This window comes from Helianthus annuus, chromosome 2, assembly GCF_002127325.2.
Source record: "Helianthus annuus cultivar XRQ/B chromosome 2, HanXRQr2.0-SUNRISE, whole genome shotgun sequence".
Taxonomy (NCBI): Eukaryota; Viridiplantae; Streptophyta; class Magnoliopsida; order Asterales; family Asteraceae; genus Helianthus; species Helianthus annuus.
In genome coordinates this window covers 152,994,641-153,015,566 of record NC_035434.2, presented here as the reverse complement: position 1 = coordinate 153,015,566, position 20,926 = coordinate 152,994,641, and the positions used below count along the sequence as shown (strand labels likewise).

At 33.8% G+C, this 20,926-nt stretch overlaps 1 protein-coding gene across 1 annotated transcript; it reads left to right on the top strand.

Annotated features, from left to right (window-relative positions):
- Positions 1 to 6,023: 6,023 nt before the first annotated feature.
- Positions 6,024 to 6,770, top strand: LOC110906953 (auxin-responsive protein SAUR50). Its single transcript, XM_022152006.2, has one exon. It carries the CDS (start codon positions 6,072 to 6,074, stop codon positions 6,471 to 6,473), a length of 402 nt encoding a protein of 133 aa, XP_022007698.1. The 5' UTR covers positions 6,024 to 6,071; the 3' UTR covers positions 6,474 to 6,770.
- Positions 6,771 to 20,926: the final 14,156 nt, after the last annotated feature.

The following is a 20,926-nucleotide window of genomic DNA, read 5'->3' as shown; positions in this document are numbered from 1 at the left end:
GTTTATCTATACAATCATATAAAACATTTCACAAGGGTTCCAACCAAATTTAAATAATTGCAACATTTTATGTTTATAGTACAACAACTCAATGAAGTTAGTAAAGGGACAAATTAGTCTTTCTACATGAGTATAAATTGATAAATACAATTAAATTGATAACTTTATAAATTAAGTATTGTTAAATACTTGATAAAGAATTAAATCATTTGACTTAATTAAACATCATCACCTTCCTCATATTTACATTGCTTTTCCGTTTCAACTTTTCCGTAACCGATGAGTTGATTGAATTTTATAATTAAACTAAATAATAAGGGTACATCAAAATATTGGGTTGTAAACGAATATGTGCTTTACTTATAAATTACTAACGGCATATGTGTGTGTATATATGGTGGATCCCAAATTTAAAATTAATATAACTCTTGAAACGAGAATTATAGGAAACGTTGATAACAAAAATAAAATAAGTAAATCAAGATAATTTGTGCTAAACATCATACAAATAAGGTTACAACCTTTTTGCAATTTTATCACATAGTTGATGAACATCATATGAAATAATAATAATAATAATAATAATAATAATAATAATAATAATAATAATAATAATAATCAAAATATAAACAAACTTAATCAACGTTATTATGAATTTAATTATAACTATAAATGGTTTTAAAACTTTAAAGATGCTAATCAATTTGAAACGACAATTACTAAAAGGTAATGGTTTTAAAACTCAAAAGATGCTAACCAATTTGAAACGAAAATTACTAAAAGGTAATTTCATATGGTATTATCTATAATACCTAATAATTGCAACAATAATGATTAAATAATGAACTTAGTTAGAGATGGTTTAAAACTCAAAAAAATCTTCCTGCATCTTACCCCAAGTCTCATGGAATAAGGTTAAAATGATAACCATTGCATAATTAGGAACCACTTTTTAGCCCTTGGATCATATTTTGATGGTTGAGATTTTCTTGGCTTATGGTGTGGATTGAGAAGGGAATGGTTGACCCGAAACACTTTCTTATCCCAACATTTTAATCTTTTATGTAGATGATTAGCGTAAAATACAATTACAAAAGGTATTTAACTTCTACAATCATCTAATTTTTAAATTAAATAATTGAAGGTGCACGTTGGAAAATTTTTGACCCATTTCCTATTTAATCTACCTCTTTTTTTAGTTGCAAGCGTTCATTTTGAGTATCCCGAGGCGTAAAATAATGGACGAGACACAAGAAACCATGAGAACATTCGCCTTCCCGAGTACCCACGTGAAGGTAGAACCGTAATAGTAAAACCCATAATTGCTGGGATTTTTTTTTTTACTTTTTTTATGAAGAATTTTGTTTGTATGTTCATTCTGCATGAAAAATGGTCAAAGAACCTTTATATTGCATCCATGTGTTATGGTCGAACCGTATGCAGACTCATGCTGGTAACAGAGGCTACATTTTACTGAAAACCCCCACTAACAACTATGTTTTTGTATTCATATGTAACGGGTCAAATCAAATAATTTAAGATAAAAGCGAATTGGTTATTAAAAGTTAGCTAAAGTGTAATTTAAAAGTGTTTAAAGTCCTACATTGTTTATTTGTAAAAGGTAGCTTATTAATGTATTCATATTTGTTACAATGGGTACAAATGTTTGTCGGTCAACCTGACCCGACCCGTTTCAACCAGTTCTAAAACAACACAACTGTGCTTTCCAATGACTGTTAAAGATTTTACGGGCTGTCAGAATTTGATGGGAAGAAGTGGAGCTGTCACCAGAGGCTTTCTGACCACAATGCCCGTCGCCGAAAGCCACAAAAAGAAAAAGAAACTATCCACTTTAACTCAAGAAGTCAATCTTCATCATTTTATGGTATTCAAATTATTCAGGAGCCAATTTCTTATCATAACTTATTCTCAGTTCTTTTATAACTTATTATGCTTTTGTATTTGCAGATGGGCAACATCAAATACGTTTTGTGCCTAACAATGTTCCTGATCTGGTTCAAACCGAACCTGCTTTGAACTCTATTTGGGAAACCACACGCAATTCCCAGCACACAGCCGGTGTTTTTCATCAAGGTTTGTTTTCCTAATTACTCTACAAACAGTAGTTTTGATAAATTATCGTACAGTTAGTTAAAACCTTAAAACCGAGGAGTTTCAAGGCCACAAGGAATGGCTGGTACGAATTTTTTCCATTTTTAGTAATTTTTTTATTCGGGATTGGCTAAACGTACCCTGTAGACGATGTGACTAAAAAGGCCACAAGTTTTTACTTCGCCTTAGGCCACCAAAATGGTTGAGCTGGCCATGACCACCGCGGTGGCGGCCACATGCTTCACTATTCCCTTCAAGAAATCCCCCAGCCACTCCCAATCCATAGTTAAGTTCGGTCCAGTTATACCCGCACATAAATAAAAGGTTCTGTCTCACATGTCATTCTCACATATATAATGAGAGAAATGATAAGTTATAAGGAGCCGTGTATATCAATAAGTAAACAAATGCCAATCATTAAAGTATATTAGATAACTAAAAAAGCCGATGGCGTCTTAGGTTAGTGGTATCACGTGTTTTTATTCTTATTAAAGTGGTACGGGTTCAAGTCTAACAAAAAAGGCAATAGTGCCCGTCTTATTGAGTCATTTTGATTTTAAATTTCAATGTTCATATGATTTCAATGGTTTGGTTTCATATAGTTACTGCTATTGAAATTTCCAATAATTAATGTTCATGAACTGATTATTCTCAGTGATCCATATGAGACTTTGGTCCCTACATATTTATACAACGTAATTTCTTTTTGTTTCTCTCACCGGCTTATTGGTTTTCTTATGCTTTATATGGGATTGGAATTCATGGGCTTTACATGAATGTTTTTTTAAAATCAATTATAAAAGTTGGTGTTTGCAGCTGTGTATTTTTCTGATAGATCTGAAGTCCAATGTCTGCATCGCTGGAAAAAGGTTCTTAATTCAGAACTTATTAAAGGTCCATAGACTCATGAGGTTTTCACCACATCCCCTCCTACTCTTTGACACGTTTGATCAAAACAGCTTTTATGGTCTCTTATTATTATTATTATTATTATTATTATTATTATTATTATTATTATTATTATTATTATTATTATTATTATTATTATTATTATTTTCGCTGTAGGAGGATGAAAAAGTCCTTGAGCTGGTGAAAACATATGGATGGGCCCACAAAATGGTCTCTCATAACACAGTCTCTTCTCAGTCGTATTGGTAAGCAGTGTCGTGAAAGGTACACGATTTGTGTATAAATCTAAAATCTTGCGAGATGTGGATTAACTATTAAAGGGATTAATAGTTTGTCTAGCAAACTTCTTCAATTGGAAAAAACAAACATTCTACATTAGTAATGCAATATGAGCGATCTAAATGTGTGATTATTTAGGAGTTGGAGAGCTTAAAGAAGGTGTTATGATAGAGCGAGTTAAACGGTTCTCCTACTCTATTAGTTATTTTATATATGTATTAACAAATAAAAATAAAGGAACTTTCTATCAAAAGGTTCACCAACGGTTTGTTGGATGTTTGATTTGTACATAGATATACTCACTATTATTGTTTATAGATGTACTCACGGTTTGTTGGATGTTTGGTTTGTTTACAACGGCTTTGATGTTTTAGCGACACATGTCAGGATCAAGACCAATGCACGAAGATGGCCTTCACATGTCCGGACATGTAAAACAAGCCGTTCTTGCAAGAACTTAAAACAGATACGAAAGCTGTTGTTCGATCCTTCTTTTTGTATGTGTGGATCTCTATTCAGACATCTGAATAACATACACATGTGTTTTGGGATAGAAAAGAGTACAACTTTTGTAGTAGTTTTGATTATCAATATAAAAGAAATGGAAAATGGAACAATTATAGCATCAACTATATTAGTTTCTACATTTGAAAGGGGAAGTTTGACACGAAAAGTCGTAACTATTTTTCAAATTTAGGTTAGTGAAGAGTGTAGAATAAAACGATTGATGAACTAACACTAACAGAGAACGAGCAGAATGGTGTAAATTGTCGACTCCGACGTAATGCTCTGCTACAAATAAACATCGTCTACAAAGAAACTTTTAACAACCTGAACCCAGCGGGTCACCCGGAGTAAACGGTTCATAGGTTAAATTATATTCTTCCCCTGTACAGAAACTTTTAGGACAAGCTGGCGATAGATGTTTCAAGTCGGATCGTTATACTTACGCATGGAATACTCTGTTTACTAATATAATTAAATAACGCGCTGCTCAGGTTAGTAGTCATCTCGCAGGTTAGTTTGTCAAGCACTGTCAAACGTCTTATCACGAACAAACAATAGCTATTATGCATGTCGTGCATCGCACGGGCTTTTTCCCTAGTGAGAAAATAAAAAAAAAGTTTTGCAACATCATTAATGACGTCACGTAGCAACTTGTTTATGTTCACAAACCGTTCCTTTCAGTGTCGGTGAAACGAGCCGTCGAAGAGATTGTTCTTGATATTGACTTTCGTACGTTAATATTAAATGCCTTAAATTCAAACATGTCGATGTTTTGGATCTCTCGTCGGTGTTCAAAGAAAACCCTATACTTTCAAGAAATGGGTGGCAGATCTTGTTGGGTGTTTTTTTTTTTTTTTTTTTTTTTTTTTTTTTTTTTTTTTAAATTTTGAGCATTTAGTTCTCACTTCAAATGAGTTTAAGGGGCTGTTTGGTAATCTCTGAATGGGTAAGTGTTGTACCAGTAAGAAATATTAACCATTAAGTGCTGAAATAGTAAGATGTCTGAACCATTAAGAACCAGTATAATGTTTAACCGTTCCGAGGCAGATGTCTGACCAATTCAGATAAAATGTCTTAACCATTCAGATTCAGAATAATGCTTAACCATTCAGAGACAGATGTCTAAAACATTCGGATATTAGCTCGTGAAATAAACAGTCTGAACCATTAAGTGTTAAACCAGTAAGAGGTCTGAACCATTAAAAGTTTCATTAAGAACTAAACAAACAACCCTTAAGAAATAAAAGATCTGCGGTTTCTGCTTTGCTGGGTGGTGAGGGCTTTTGACTTTTGGAAAAAAAGGGTTAGGTTTTGATTTCATGCATATGGTATTTTATCAGTATTTTGGTGTAATTTTAGAGTAGGAGGTTTGATGTTCAAAAAAAAAAAAAAAAGACATTTTACAAAACAAAATAATACTTGATCTAATGAAAAATCTTTTGAAAAGAACTAACAATTGGGTTAATTGGTATATACTCGTATTTGACACTTGAATGGGACTAGCTAATCAAAGGCTTAAAGAGCGGAAATAAAAGAATAACACTAAATAGATCGATTCACAATTTCACATGGTTAGATTTAGATGGCACCAATACCTAACTAAAGTGCTCAATCATCTTCAACTCTTTTTGTCACATCTTCTACCCTCCATTCGATTTCGATAGCTTAATCAATTACGCGGTCGTTGACCAACATTAACAAAACCCCATGTGGTGCATGTGGTGTGTTAGTCTATATCGGGCAACAAAGAGAAAATGATGACAAATGTCTTAAAAAATTATATATACAAGAAGATAGGCGAAATATCTTTCCCACCTTTTACGTGTTTATTTTAGGATGTTGTAAAATGTGCTCGCTCGTTGACCCATAGGCTGTGCGCCTATTTCGTTACCTTGTAAAAGTTCATTTTAATAATGCAAACTATATGTTGGGAGAATTTGGTAACAACTATGAACCTTTATATCAAAATAGCACACAAACTTCCAATCTTAGAATTTGTATGACTCCATATCTCTCTCTCTCTCACTCCATATCTTAGATACATGTGTGAATATAAGTACATGTGCATATATAATTATATAACATCTCTAACATCTACACACTATTTAAATATCTCCTAGTTGCCTACTTGCTTACCATCAACACATTCCCTCTTTTCCTCTCTCTCTCTCTCTCTCTCTCTCTCTCTCTCTCTCTCCCCCTCCCCCCCCCCACCCCCCACCCACACACACTGCTAGAAGCACATCTACATATACATACAGAAGATGATGATGCTAGTGAAAATTGTAAAAGCATGGCTTAAAAAAAGGAGACATACAAATGTTGCAAGATGGTTAAGTTGTGAAAACTTGTGCCCATTGACAATCAGAAGGACATCATCATCATGCATGCATGATGATGATGATGGTGATGATGAAGACGACATTCCAAGGGATGTCCCAAAGGGTCATTTAGCAGTCTATGTAGGTGAAAACCAAAGCAGGTTCGTTATCAATGTGAAGTTACTAAAATACCCTTTGTTCAACGCATTGTTGGATCAAGCTCAAGAAGAATACGAGTTTACTGCTGGTTGCAGACTCTATATCCCTTGCCATGAGGATGTTTTCCTCAGCGTTGTTCGATGTGCTGCAATACCAAAGGATCGAAGATTCACCTTCTGCCTTTAAAATGTTGAGGGATTTTTTTATTTTTATTTAAGATATATATATTAGTGTAAAAATACAGCCACTGCCGTGTCTTTAGTTTAAAAGACATGATTGTTGTGCTATCATTTTTGTTTTTGTTTTTTTTTTATCATGTAATTTTCAGTTTTATAAAAACGTAGGTGATGACTTACGTATCAAGATGGATTACAAGAAGTGACACGTTCAGGATCTTTTTCCTACATTGTCACTTTCTTTGGTGTTCGGATTTTTAACAACCCAAACCAGGTTTTCATTAAGTTCGATATAGGTTTCTAGAACAAAAAAAAAAAAAAGTTTCACAACTACTTTCAGTCAACTTACAATCAACTAAAAATCTAAAATCATTAAAGTTTCAACTTTCAATCAAGTTTCACAACTAACTTTAATCAAATTACAATCAACTATTCATATTTCAAGTTCCAAGTTTCATTCAAGAATCAAGTTTCATATGTTCAAATTTTTGTTGAAGTATTTTCTTAGTCCACTGTTTCGTTGTTCTTGTTGAGCTTGGACAAGTGTCACATGATTGATTTTATATTTGATTATAATGTCAAACTAGCCTAAGACCCCGCGAGCTTCGCGGGTGGCTAAACACCAACTAAACACATAAAATAATATAAACATAGAAGCGTTAAAGTGTGATTTGTTAAGCCTAATATTTTGAGAGATTTCAACACGTCCCAATAGTACATCTACATGATGTTCGTTACACATTAAGTTTTTGTATATGAAACCTTCATTATGATGTTTTCATGCCTTTTGTCAAAATGAGTTACACCGGCAGTGTGAACATAAAAAAATACATTAAGAAATGAAGGTAGAGTAATACATAATACAAACTTATTCATCGACGTAAAGGTACTAATGAACATTGTGTCACAAAAGTTGTAAAAGAAATGCGTTAATGCTATGCATGATATGATTAATATTTAGTAAAGGTACTAACGAACATTGTGTCACAAAAGAGTTTGAAGTGAGATTAAGATAACAAAACATATATAGTAATAATTGTTCCAAAATTATTACCACACATACGACATGCTTGGTAACGATATTAACTGTTTACTTCTGACGCCATCTGTAAATAGATACATCCCCTAAGGGTTCGGATTAAGGATTCGCAATGTGTTTTGATTCCTATCATATCGCAGCAAGAACTGAGCTCCATTTTCCAACCCAGCCTGAAGCATGAAGTTGTGCCATCCTCTGAAAGCATACCGAGGTCTCCCACGTGTCGTTTCTTGCCGGATCTCTAGTGTCATTGAAAACCCCTCTTCAGTTTGAACTACCATCACATCAAGGACAGACAAATCTACATTTGCTGCAAATGCCTTTGGGAACCGCTGCATTACAGTCCGATAAAATAAACAAATTAAACAAATAATAAAAAATACAAACTTCTGAGCGATACATAATATTAAAATTTTGAAATATATAATCCAAATATGTACTTTTTCCTTTATGTCATATAGTAATAAAGTTACATTCTTTAAGACCATTTGAATGTGCAAACAATCGATCTACATCAAATGTATATAATCTTCAATCATTAAGAAGCATCACCTAGAAAAAAAGCCCTATGTGGGTTTCCTTTAAGCTATAACAGATTTAGGTTATAAATATAAAAAATTTTGAAATCATACCAGGAACGCTCTTACTCGTCTTTGTCTTCGAAGACAAAAACTTTAGAAATATATTAAAAAAACAACGAACCGTCACTGAATATAAAAGGTTGGTTGAGAGGAATCCAAGATCTGAAGAGTTGAGTTGTAGGGTTATATGAACAAAAAATCATACCTTGAAAATCTTCATGTTTGCTCTTAACACAGAAACATCTCTTTGTACTTGAATCCGGTCCATAAACCCTATGAACACAAACTCACTTGTTAATCGGAAAGAAAACATAAATCAATCACGTGGAGAGAGTGGATATACTTACCATGAGCGCACATGTAATTGACACAGCCCACACTGCTTTTTTTTTTTTGATAATCTCAATAGATGTAACAAAACTTAACAAATTAAAACCCTAATTTGAACTAATTGGTAAAAAAGAATGTAATATGAACAAAAATAAACAATAATATGAACAAATCAATGTAGCCAATCCACATGATCCAATCGGCTTGAATCGCCATCGCCTTCATCTTCTTGAATCGGCAAATCGCCATCGCCTTCATCTTCTTGAATCGGCAAAGAGAGAGGGGGAGAGAGCATATGGGGGCGAGATTTGGGATGAGATCCAGAACCCCTAATTATAAAACATTCATACAGAATAATAATTATCAGCTTAAAGAAAACTAAAATTGATTACAACTTAAAGAAAATTGTTTTAAAATCATCATTTGGCTGCAAAATGATTGGCAAATTACCAAAGCATCTTCAATCTTGATATCTTTTCAAGTAATTCACTTTAAGTAAATTGACAAAATTCATAAACAATCGGTGTATAAAAGAACACAAATATCCAAATATTTGGCCAGTTCGCTTTTTACCATACACGACACATTTGAGATATTTGTTATAACTTCTAAAACATAATCCAAATTAAATCAGAATCCCTTCTACATCATCCAAACAACCCCTACTTCAAACTCAATCCAGAGACAGATGCCAAAAAAGAAAATTCCAGCCATCAAGTGTGATTGAAGAAAACTATCAATCCCATTTAAATTTGCCACTGAAACTTGAAACCCACCATTAAATGTGTTTTTAAAATTAGAGCACTGTTGATAAGGCTACCACTCAAGGCATGGGGGGGGGGATACAGAGAGAGTGTTAATTTGGTTAAACCAAAACCAAAACAATAACTCTTTATACAACATCATAAATTTAACTAAATGAAACATTACATTTTTATTTCTAATCATGATAATAATCCTTAAATCAAAAGGTTCATCAAACTAAACAACCCGGTAACAGGAAACATATCAAACTAAAGAAGAAACAGAGACATTACCTGACAGTGAATACCAAGGTTGATAACTTCAGAGATGGTAACACACTTGTAGCGCGACGGTAGGCTTCAGCAGTGGTACATAAAGAAAACATGTATAAGAGATGAATCAAGGTTGTGATCAAAATAAGAGTTTTTAAACCTGAAAAGTTTATGCGTCAATTGGAATAGGTAGTAGCTTTAGAATTAGGGCTCCTACGTGAGAGAAGGCGCTGTGAAACAGAAAAGGAAATCTATATGAAATGGCAATAATAAAGACCATCTGCCATCATCATACTGACCCACTTAAAATTGAAATGTCAATAATATAGACCAACTTCTTATAATTATATAGCAATAATAACTGCAACAATATTTCAAGCAATTTTTTTAGATCTAGCAGCCAATAAAAGATCAACCAAAAACACCAGTAGCATCAAACCAAAATGTAGCAATTGGCCAAAATATTTTTTTGTAACTCCATTCCATAATCATCAATGTGATAAATAATAGTATACAAATTTCAAGTATACCAATATTTTCAACCCTTCCAACATGCCAAATTTGACAGAGAAAATAATGCCTCATTTTGTGTAAACATCATCCACAATAGGTTTCCAAGCCTCTATTTGTTCTTTGGTCCATACACCAGGTGTAGGATACTTTAACAATCACAAAATAAAAAAAATGTTGAGAACTTAAATCAATCAACCATAATCATATATATATATATATATATATATATATATGCATTCTTTAAATTGCAAAACTTTAAAACCAATTTTTGAGCAATAGTTGAGATCAAATTACTAACCCAGTCACCAAGGAGGCTGAAGAAAATGTGATCGTGTAGGTCTTTCTTTAACGGTAGAGCATGAATATCAAGGCAAGCAAGCCTAAAACTCCACAATACTTAGAAGTCCCATTACTACAATAATAAAGGTGAAATCAACCAAGAAGTTAAAGCATTTGCACCTACATATATCAACAAATAGTTGCACTCGGTTGCGATTTCAACCATTTACTACAAAAGAGTCAACCTGTCCCATGCTAAAATCTTACTCATTTGACATGTTACTCAACCCTTAGCCCCAACGGCAAAAGCAGAGTGGGGTCAACAGGATCCGAAGACCCCCGACCACGGGAATTTGTAGGGTCTATATATATATATATATATATATATATATATATATATATATATATATATATATAGGGTAGTGCTCCATAAAAACCCTTTAAATTGAGAAAACTTTGGAAACCCATCACAAGGCCTACAATTTGCCACGTGTCCTAGCCATCTCCTTCTTATCTTTTGCTTTTGAGGGCACATTTGTAAATTCAACATTATCATATCCAATTCAAAAAGATATTTGACCTTTTTTCTACTATGATCTGACAACATTTATTGCACTCGGTTGCGATTTCAACCATTTACTACAAAAGAGTCAACCTGTCCCATGCTAAAATCTTACTCATTTGACATGTTACTCAACCCTTAGCCCCAACGGCAAAAGCAGAGTGGGGTCAACAGGATCCGAAGACCCCCGACCACGGGAATTTGTAGGGTCTATATATATATATATATATATATATATATATATATATATATATAGGGTAGTGCTCCATAAAAACCCTTTAAATTGAGAAAACTTTGGAAACCCATCACAAGGCCTACAATTTGCCACGTGTCCTAGCCATCTCCTTCTTATCTTTTGCTTTTGAGGGCACATTTGTAAATTCAACATTATCATATCCAATTCAAAAAGATATTTGACCTTTTTTCTACTATGATCTGACAACATTTATTGCACACTTATAATCCCAATGTATCTTTCCTCTCTCAATTTCTCTATCCTTTTCATTTATAATAAAGACCTCCATTAAAGACCTGCATCTCTTCCTTTACCATATACTCCTTCATTTCTTCCTTTCTCCATTAATGTCCATGGAGACAAATCCACCAACGAACGAGTTAATGTCGTCGGGTCATCTGCTCCCCAACAGGTTCATTATCAGTGACTTCCCTACCGACGAGGAATTAAATGCTCATTGTCTTGCCGACGAGGCTCCGCCGGAGACTCACGGAAACGAAGGCGTCTCCGTCAAGTGTTGAAGAAATTGAAGCTAAGCTTCGTGATGCAGATCTTCGTCGACAGGTTGTTGTTGTTGTTGTATATATGATTAATTCGTTTGATTATCAGGATTTTGGTTATTGTTTTGTATGTGATTTGTTTGAAATAATTTGTTGAAATTGTAAGGTGTTAAGAGTTGTTAAATCTGTGAGGTTTTTTTTTTGTTAATGTTGTGTATGATTAATTTTACTAAACATGTGATTAATTTTACTAATTTGCTGATTAGGTGTTGCTGAATTAATTGCTGAAATTGTAAGGTGTTATTGATTATATGTTAAAGAGTTTTTAGTTCTGTGTACTTTGTTAGTTGTTGTTTCAGTTGTGTAAGATTAATTTTATTAAACAGGTGTTATTGATTAATTTTATTAAACATGTGATTAGTTTTACTGATTAATTTTACATCGTCATACCCTAATACATGTTACACTTTATCCTATTAGACATAGCCATACATTTTAAATTATTATAGTTATGACGTGTTTAACACATGCCCGGTTTTTTTATTTTTAGACGTCTAATAATCGGCACATCTGTTTTCAGAAACGAAAAGCTAAATTTGTCTTACAGCACAACCAACGTAACACGTTTTATAGTCTGAACTCCTGTTTCACAGCTAAGCCAAGTTTGTCTTACAGCACAACCAACGTAACACGTGTTATAGTTTGAACTCCTGTTTCACAGCTAAACCATAGTAACATGTTATAGAGACATGTATTAGGGTATGACGATGTATTAGAGACATGTATTAGGGTATGACGAATTAATTGCAGGTTTTTAGTTCTGTGTACTTTGTTAGTTGTTGTTTCAGTTGTGTAAGATTAATTTGCAGGTTTTTATTTTTGTGTTAAAAAGTTGTGCTTGGTTTGGTTGCTTGTTTGGGCTTTTGATCTTAATAGTAACTGTTTTTTGTTGGTTTGGTTGCTTTGTTTGGGGGCTTTTGATCTGAATAGTAACTGTTTTTGTGATGTTATTTGAGAAAAAAGATTTTCTGGCTATGAATGTGTTAATATTTATGTCTGGTTAACGACTTAACGGTTATCTTATCTTTTTGTTATTAGGACGGTGATGGATTCAAGGGAAATAAGATCCAATTCTCGGGACCGTTGGTTTCGTCAAACGTGGATCATATGCTCAAGGATCATGACCATGTTTATGTTACAGCACAACACAACTAACACGTGTTATAGGTTGAACTTCTCAGACATGCATGTGTTACATGTGACATGAAACCCATGTACAATGTAACACGTGTAACGTGTGACATGAAAATACATTTTTATAAATTCCCTGGCATACGCACACCCACATGTTTACAAACCGTTTCAAGACCGACCCAAACAATAAAGCAAGGGTAGCCGCTGAAAAACTAAGGCAACAAAGGTAGCCGTTGAAAAGCTAAGGCAGACTGTCAAAGGAAGCTCCACCATTTTCTTAGTGCTATATATTTTCGTTTACTAGTAATATGTAATGTGAGACTCTTATTTTGTTTTGTCTAGTACATGATGTTAAAACAGTATGGACTTAACACATTCTGGAAGTCTTAACACACGTTATAAAAGAGACTTAATACATGTTATATCAGGTATATTATGTTGTTATTAAGTTACTATTGGAGTTTATGCATCCATTCTGGAAGTCTTAACACATGTTATAATAGAGGCTTAACACACGATATACATGTCAGGCGCGTAACACACGTTACAATATGTATATACAAATCATGGTGTTTTGGAAACCACTAGCTTATACATGACACCATGTTGGGTTAAACCAAGATTATAACAGAGGCTTAACGCATGTTATCCCAGGTATACGGTGTTACAACATTAACTTGTATGTTCCATATTAACTTGTACACGTGTTACGATCAGTATATGCACATCATGGTGTTTTGCAAACCACTTTCATATACATGAATACAAGTTGGGTTATAATGGATGCTTACATGTTATCATATGTATACAAGTGGGGTTACAATATGTCACACCCCAACCAATGGCGGAAACATCGGGATGAGACGAAGTGTGAAGATTGCTCGAGACATCATAACGCTAATAATTGTGACAGGTATTTAAATAATCATTTCATTTCATTTCTAAAGAATCAAGTACAAGGTTTTGAAACAAGGTACAACAACATGAATAATAAAATGATACAATACAATTACAATTCTTTCTAAGTGTGTATCTAAGCATCCTACTAGATTCCATGCATCGTCAACATCCACCTATAACATGTTAAAATAAAGTTCAATGCAAAAGCAAAGGCGAGTATACAAGTTTGATACGTACATAGCAAAAGATAAGTTTTGAACAATTCCTCATAGCAAGCATGTGATTCAAGATAAGCCTTTAAATATGGTATGTGTCTAACATATCAAACCAAGGAAACGCAATATGCTCATGACATAACCGAGATAAAGGGGCGGGTCGTTAATCCTATAGCGCTACATATGTCACGGTTTGGCTCGTACGAAGTTAATGATAAATTCAACACATAAGATAAATCCAAGTTTAAAGCATCAAGCCATCACGTATACAAGCATGTTATAGGAATGTTCATGTGTTTAAGCAAAATGTTCATGTGTAAGTTGATAGATAAACATGTTACACCCCAAAAGTGGTAAAAGTAAAAAGGGGGAAATACGAGTATACTCACAAAGTTTGCATATGCTTTCCAATTATCCAATTATTGACGAGTTGGTGAGGTTAGAAGATTGAATGTGTAGGGTTAAAGTTCAAGTATGCTTAGAGTCGAGATTCGGTATTTAAAACAACATAAAAGTAAGATATGAGAATAGCATGTGAAAATAATCATCTTCAACACTTAACACTTGTATGACACTTGGTAACCACAAGGGTTATGATAATGTTTTCATGAGTTGAACACCCATAAGAATCACAACAAGGTTTAGGTCTTAGGTGATGTTCTACTACTTTAACATATAAACATAAGTTCAACATCAAAGGTTCGAATGAGTGTATATATATATCTAGGTTAAGTACTACATATTATTTAGTCCAAAAATTCAAGTAGGAGGTAGAAGATTGGGATCTTCATTTAGGCACCTCGTGTTATCATAGATGTCATGTATGGGGTAGGAAGAACATGCTTCCATTTAGGAACCCCTTGAATGTTCACCACTTCACTTGATGTAAAAACAACCAAGGAGGGTCACGAACTAGGTTTAGCACAATAACATAAACAACCTAACTATAGAGAAATCATCAAATCATGTGAGGATTGTATGTAGGACAACCCAAGTCGCTCCATAATCACTCATGTATCAAATGTTATGTTTGACATGATTTGTGGGTTGAAACCCTAAACAAAACACCAAGTTTATGAGGTTTAATCATCTGATTTTAAATGTCTCAACCTTGTTTTTAAGCTTAACCAACCATGGGATAAGTTGTAAGCATTAGGACATAGGTATGAGATGTGTTGAACACAAGTTACATAGGTTTAAACAAGTTTTTGATGAACATAAAAACAAACAGAAAGTTTATGGACGATTTCGGGGAATTTCCAGGTCTGATTTCTCCAAGGAGAAGTCTAGGAATCGAACCCCATGATTATCCAAGTAAGTAGGAAAAAGAATCAAGTGATTTCGTTAAGAAATGAGTGAGTTATGCTCATTTTCGTGAAGGGGTGTCAATCTGCTCGAACCCTTGCTTTCAGCTACGGTTTGGAGGATGTTTTGAGAGTTTTTAGTGTTGCAAAAGTGGTAGGGAGGTTGGTTATAAGTGGTATTTATAGGGGAAGGATTAGGGTTTCAATGGGTTGGGCTTTGGAAGTGTTTAGAAGGGGTTACACCTTAAAACTAGCCCACAAAACCCAACTATATGGGGCTGAATTTTGCTGAATTGGGTCTGCCATATTTCTTTATTTTTTTTATTTTTAAAACATTATAATGAATAATTTTGTTAATTAAGTTGTGTAATAATATGCAACAATGTTTCCCCTAACTTGTAACAAGGTGAAATATGAAATAAAACATGATTTAACTAGGTAAAAAGTGTAATGTACAAGTATGTAACATGTTTGTAAGTGACAAGTATATGTCACATATTAGATGATTAACCGTTGTATAAATAAGCATATTATTAGGGGTTTTTAGGTATCAACAATATAAGGACAAGCATGGACATGCATCGTGAATAAGTATAAGTATGAATTACAAATAAGGATTCGATGTACAATGAATTCGAACGTATGAACATGTATGAATATGTAGATGGTGAATTTAAAGAAATACGAATTTTATTTATGATCCAAGTCTCGGATTTTACAACGAAAAGACGACTACAATAATACAAGATTTCCAAAAATAGCATTACAAGGCGAGCTTTCTAATTATGGAAAGTATGAAAAAGCAGGGCGTTACACAATAAGATTACGATATTAACTAAGCTCACCATTAAAATCATCGCCCCCGTCCACTGTTTTCACCCTTTGTCACATGTTAAGCAATTACATGTTCCGAACAGAAAAATTGTAACACATGTTAGATCAGTATATACACATCATGGTGTTTTGTAAACCACTAGTTTATACATGAATACATGTCAGGTTACAAAAAGATTATAACAGTGGCTTAACACATGTTATACATTCCAAAATGTGCAAAACAAATGACCTGTTTCATATTATATATTCCAAAATTACCGGTACATGTGCTACCATAAATGGCTCGTTTCATATTACACGTTACATACTAACTTGTACATTTATTACTTGTACAAGTTTTGCGCTCAGTATCCACATTATCGGATATTTTAAACATCAACAAAAATAAAATAGATATTACTTGTTTTTTTAATTAACAAAAGGTTAACACACGTTATATATCATTCTAACAGGGGCTTAACACATGTTATACATGAACACATGTCAGGTTACATCATGGTGTTCTGTTACAGCATGAACCACCAACACATGTTATAAATGATCGAAGACTTCTTTCCCAAAGGATGTGACTTATTCAATGTCCCTGCATTAACGTCGCCTACATCCATCCAGCTTGTCAATTGAATATCTTTTATGGATCTGTTTCTGTAAATCAACACACGTTATATATCATTCTAACAGGTGCTTAACACATGTTATGGGTCTGTCTCTGTAAATCAAGCAACCCAACAAAAAACAATTATTGTTAAGATCAAAAGCCCCAAACAAGCAACCAAACCAACAAAAAAAACCCGTTCAAAATCTCATCCTAAAGTTTTGGATTTATTTATAATACATGAACATTAACCAATACTAGAACACGCATTAACTTCGCCTACATCCATCCAGCTTGTCAATTGAATATCTTTATGGGTTTGTTTCTGTAAATCAACACACGTTATATAACATTCTAACAGGGGGGCTTAACACATGTTATGGGCCTGAGTCTGTGAATAAAGCAACCTAACAAAAAAACACTTACTGTTTAGATCAAAAACCCAAACAAGCAACCCAAACCAACAAAAAAACAGCTACTGTTAAGATCAAAAGCCCCTAGCAAGCAACCAAACCAACAAAAAAACCCCTTCAAAATATCATCCTAAAGTTTTTGATTTATTTAAAATACATGAACATTAAGCATTACTAAAACACTTTTAGCACACAAAAACATATTAACAACCATTTCAATAAAAAATCAAGTGTGAAATGATATTTCAAGAACACTTACCGGATCTATACACGTCCGATAAACACGAAGAAGATCTTCAAACCTTCTTCTCACACACACTCGTGCGTGTGTCTTTGTGATAAAGATTGTTATTTCTCTATCTAAAACATCAACTTTCTCTCTCTAAAAACATTCATCTTGTCATCGCTCTTCTCACACACCCACTCGTGCGTGTGTCTTTGTGATTTTTTCAGACCACATGATCCTGAAATTATCTTCAAATGAAGATCACCATTGAAGACCATGAAGCTTTTCTCCTTTCACATGATGAAGAAAGAGGAGAGAGATAATAGTTTATTAAAATATTTGACTAGAAGAAAGAGGAGAGAGATGATGACACAAGTGGGTTTTGTCATTTCCAATGCCAAAAAGTGGGTTTTGTTCTACCGAAAATGCCCTTCCAGACTTTCAAATGTGTATTATACCATTTCTTTTAAATATAATTCTTACCAAAATTATGAGAGCCATTGATCAAGTTGAATGAAAGATAATCAATGGATGACAATGGGTTTGCATAGTTTTCTTAAAAAGATAGAGTTTCCTACATAGCCAAGCCCTATATATATATATATATATATATATATATATATATATATATATATATATATATATATATATATATATATATATATATATATATATATATATATAGGGGATCGCTAAAATGAAAACCACATCTAGTTGTAAGAACCGCGGGAACCACTTTCTGGCCATTAGATTTTCAAAATGGATGGATGAGATTAAAAGTAGTTAAAAGTAATATTAAATTCTTTTTGTCTTATTATGTCTTTAATATTTTAATCTTAAAGGGTATTTATGTAATTTTGTTTTTTTGTCTTATTAATTTTATTGTTTTTTATTACATTTTTGTCCTATTTGCATTAATTGTTTTTTTTTTCTAAAATCAGATTTTTTTTATTAAACAACATTTTGAAATCAGATTTTTTGTTAAAAAAATGTTACGCGCGTTTTTTTACGACCCGTTTTTTACGCGCGTTTTTTTACGACCCGTTTTACGCTCCTTTTTTCACGCCGTTTTTGCGACCGGGGTTTTTAAGCGTCGTTTTTTAGGCCCGGTTTTAGGCGCCGTTTTTTGTCGCGCCGTTTTTTACATCACGTTTTTTACAAGCCGTTTTTACGCCCCATTTTTTACGTCCCGTTTTAACGCGCCGTTTTAGCGTCCCATTTTTATGTCCCATTTTACGCACCATTTTTTACGCCCCGTTTTTTTCACGCCGTTTTTGAGACCGGGTTTTTACGTGCGGTTTTTTATTCCCGGTTTTACGCGCCGTTTTTACACTTTTTACGTTTTACGTTAAACTTTTTAGACTTTTTATGTTAAACTTTTTACGTTTTACGTTAAAATTTTTACGCTTTTACGTTTTGCGTAAAACTTTTACGTTTTACGTTCTACGTAAAACTTTTTACGTTTTACGTATAACTTTTTACGATTTACGTTTTACGTTTACGATTTACGTAAAACTTTTTACGTTTTACGTTAAAAAGTTTACGGTTTAACTTTTTTTTTTTTTTTTACAAAAACTTTTTTACACAAAAACGAACGCTAAATCGCAAACTCGGGAGGTGTCTCAGATATATTGTTATCATCATCGACTAGGGGGGGGGAATAAAAAACCAACAACATCAAAACAAAGTGTATCTCGAAAAAAAAAACGGGGTTTGGCTCAAATTATCCGATAATCAAAAGGCTGCAAAAGTGGGGTTGCAAGTTCAAAAAACCTACCCTCCGTCGTCATTGCCGCGCCATCGTCATCTAAATTTACGTTTCCTTTTTTCATCATCGCCGCCCAAATCGACCATATCAAAACCCACATATTCAAAAGAACACAAATCAAAATCCCCAACATACCAAATCAAACCATCCTTGCCGCGCCATCGTCATCAAAATATGCGTTTCTTTCTTTTTTTTTCATCATCACCGCCCCAAATCCAAAAAACCACACTTCAAACGACCACCGGCACCACGGGGCACCACCGACACCGCGCGGCACCTCGGGGACACCACCGGCACCGCTTTGCAAATAAATCGACCACCCACTTCATCCACCCCTCACCATCTTCACCACCGCCACCGCTCACACAACAACCACCTCCAACATAACCACCGCCAAACACCGTCGCTGCAAGATCCAAAACAACACTCTCTCAACCTCAACAGCATAAATATGTATCAGTCAAAATTTTAAAAATTCTCAATCGACACATCACTACACAAAGTCAACATAACCGCTTCTAAGATCTACACAAAAACACAGATAATTACAATCAGATAACCTAAAACCTAACACAAAGTGCTCTGTTCTTCATACTTAACAATTAATATTTAACAATATGCATATACTAACATTAGAATTTACAAGTTATACCTTCATTATAATCAGAAGCTGTTTCACACTTTCACTAGCTATGTAAATGTATATACTATAAAGCTCATGATTCAACAAATCTAGAACACATATGTCAAAAATCTCAATATCCTCAATCAAAATACCAGTTCACAAAATCAACACAACCGCTTCTAAGATCTACACACAAAATCACAGATAATTTTAATCATAAAACTTACTCACCAGTGATTGATGTCGTCTTCCGGGGTGACTTTGAGGACGACGGCGGAATAGGATCTCCGGCGAAACTCTTCGATGTTAGATCTCCGGCTCTCATCCGGCGAAATTCTTCGATCTCAGATCTCCGGCTCTCATCCGTCCGTACGATGCCCATTGAAGAAGTGTAAAAAAGCAGAAAAGATGGAGTCGATGAGGGTGGGTGACCGGCGACGGAGATGTGTGGAAGGCCGACGGCAATGGAGGGGCCAGGGGGAGATCCGGCGGTGGACGGTTAAGTGGAGGATGAAGACAAATGAGGATGAAGACAAATGGATGTTCCCCTTCTCTCTCATCCAAGATGAAATATGGTGTTTTGAGACAAATGAGGAAGAAGACACAGGGTAGGGTGAGATTTAAAAGGGAGAGAGAGGGTGAGATTTAAATGAAGAGAGAGGCTGAGATTTGACATTTTGGGTAAATGACCAAACTACCCTTTTTGTTGGCAAAATATGATTGGTGGAGAATGGTTCTCATGGTTCTTACAACTGGAGATGGTTTTCATTTTAGCGCTCCCATATATATATATATATATATATATATATATATATATATATATATATATATATATATATATATATATATATATATATAGGGGAAGGTTCATTTGAGAAGAAATTTAATGTGAGAAGAAAAAGAAGAAAGGGCATATTAGTAAAATACTATTTCATTTATAACTCATATCATTAATTTTTCTCTCTTTAATTAATTAGTTAACTAATCACTAATTATCCTACATATAATCTACAATACCTACACATATCAAAATTTTCCTACATATACCCTACATATTATAGAATTTGATCCTACACAGTCAAAATTTATCCTACACACCTCGAAATATATCCTACACAACTCGTAATTTATCCTACACAACTAGTAATTTATTTTACACTTTAAATTAAGTTGTTTTTTAATTTGGAAAAAAGTATATATTTTGAAAAGGAGTTACAAATTTAATTTAGTTAGTTATTAAAGGGGAAGAATACAAATTAATGATTTATGTAAGTTTACCAATATACCCTTATATTAAAACTAAATGCAAATATTAAATGAAGTAAAATGAA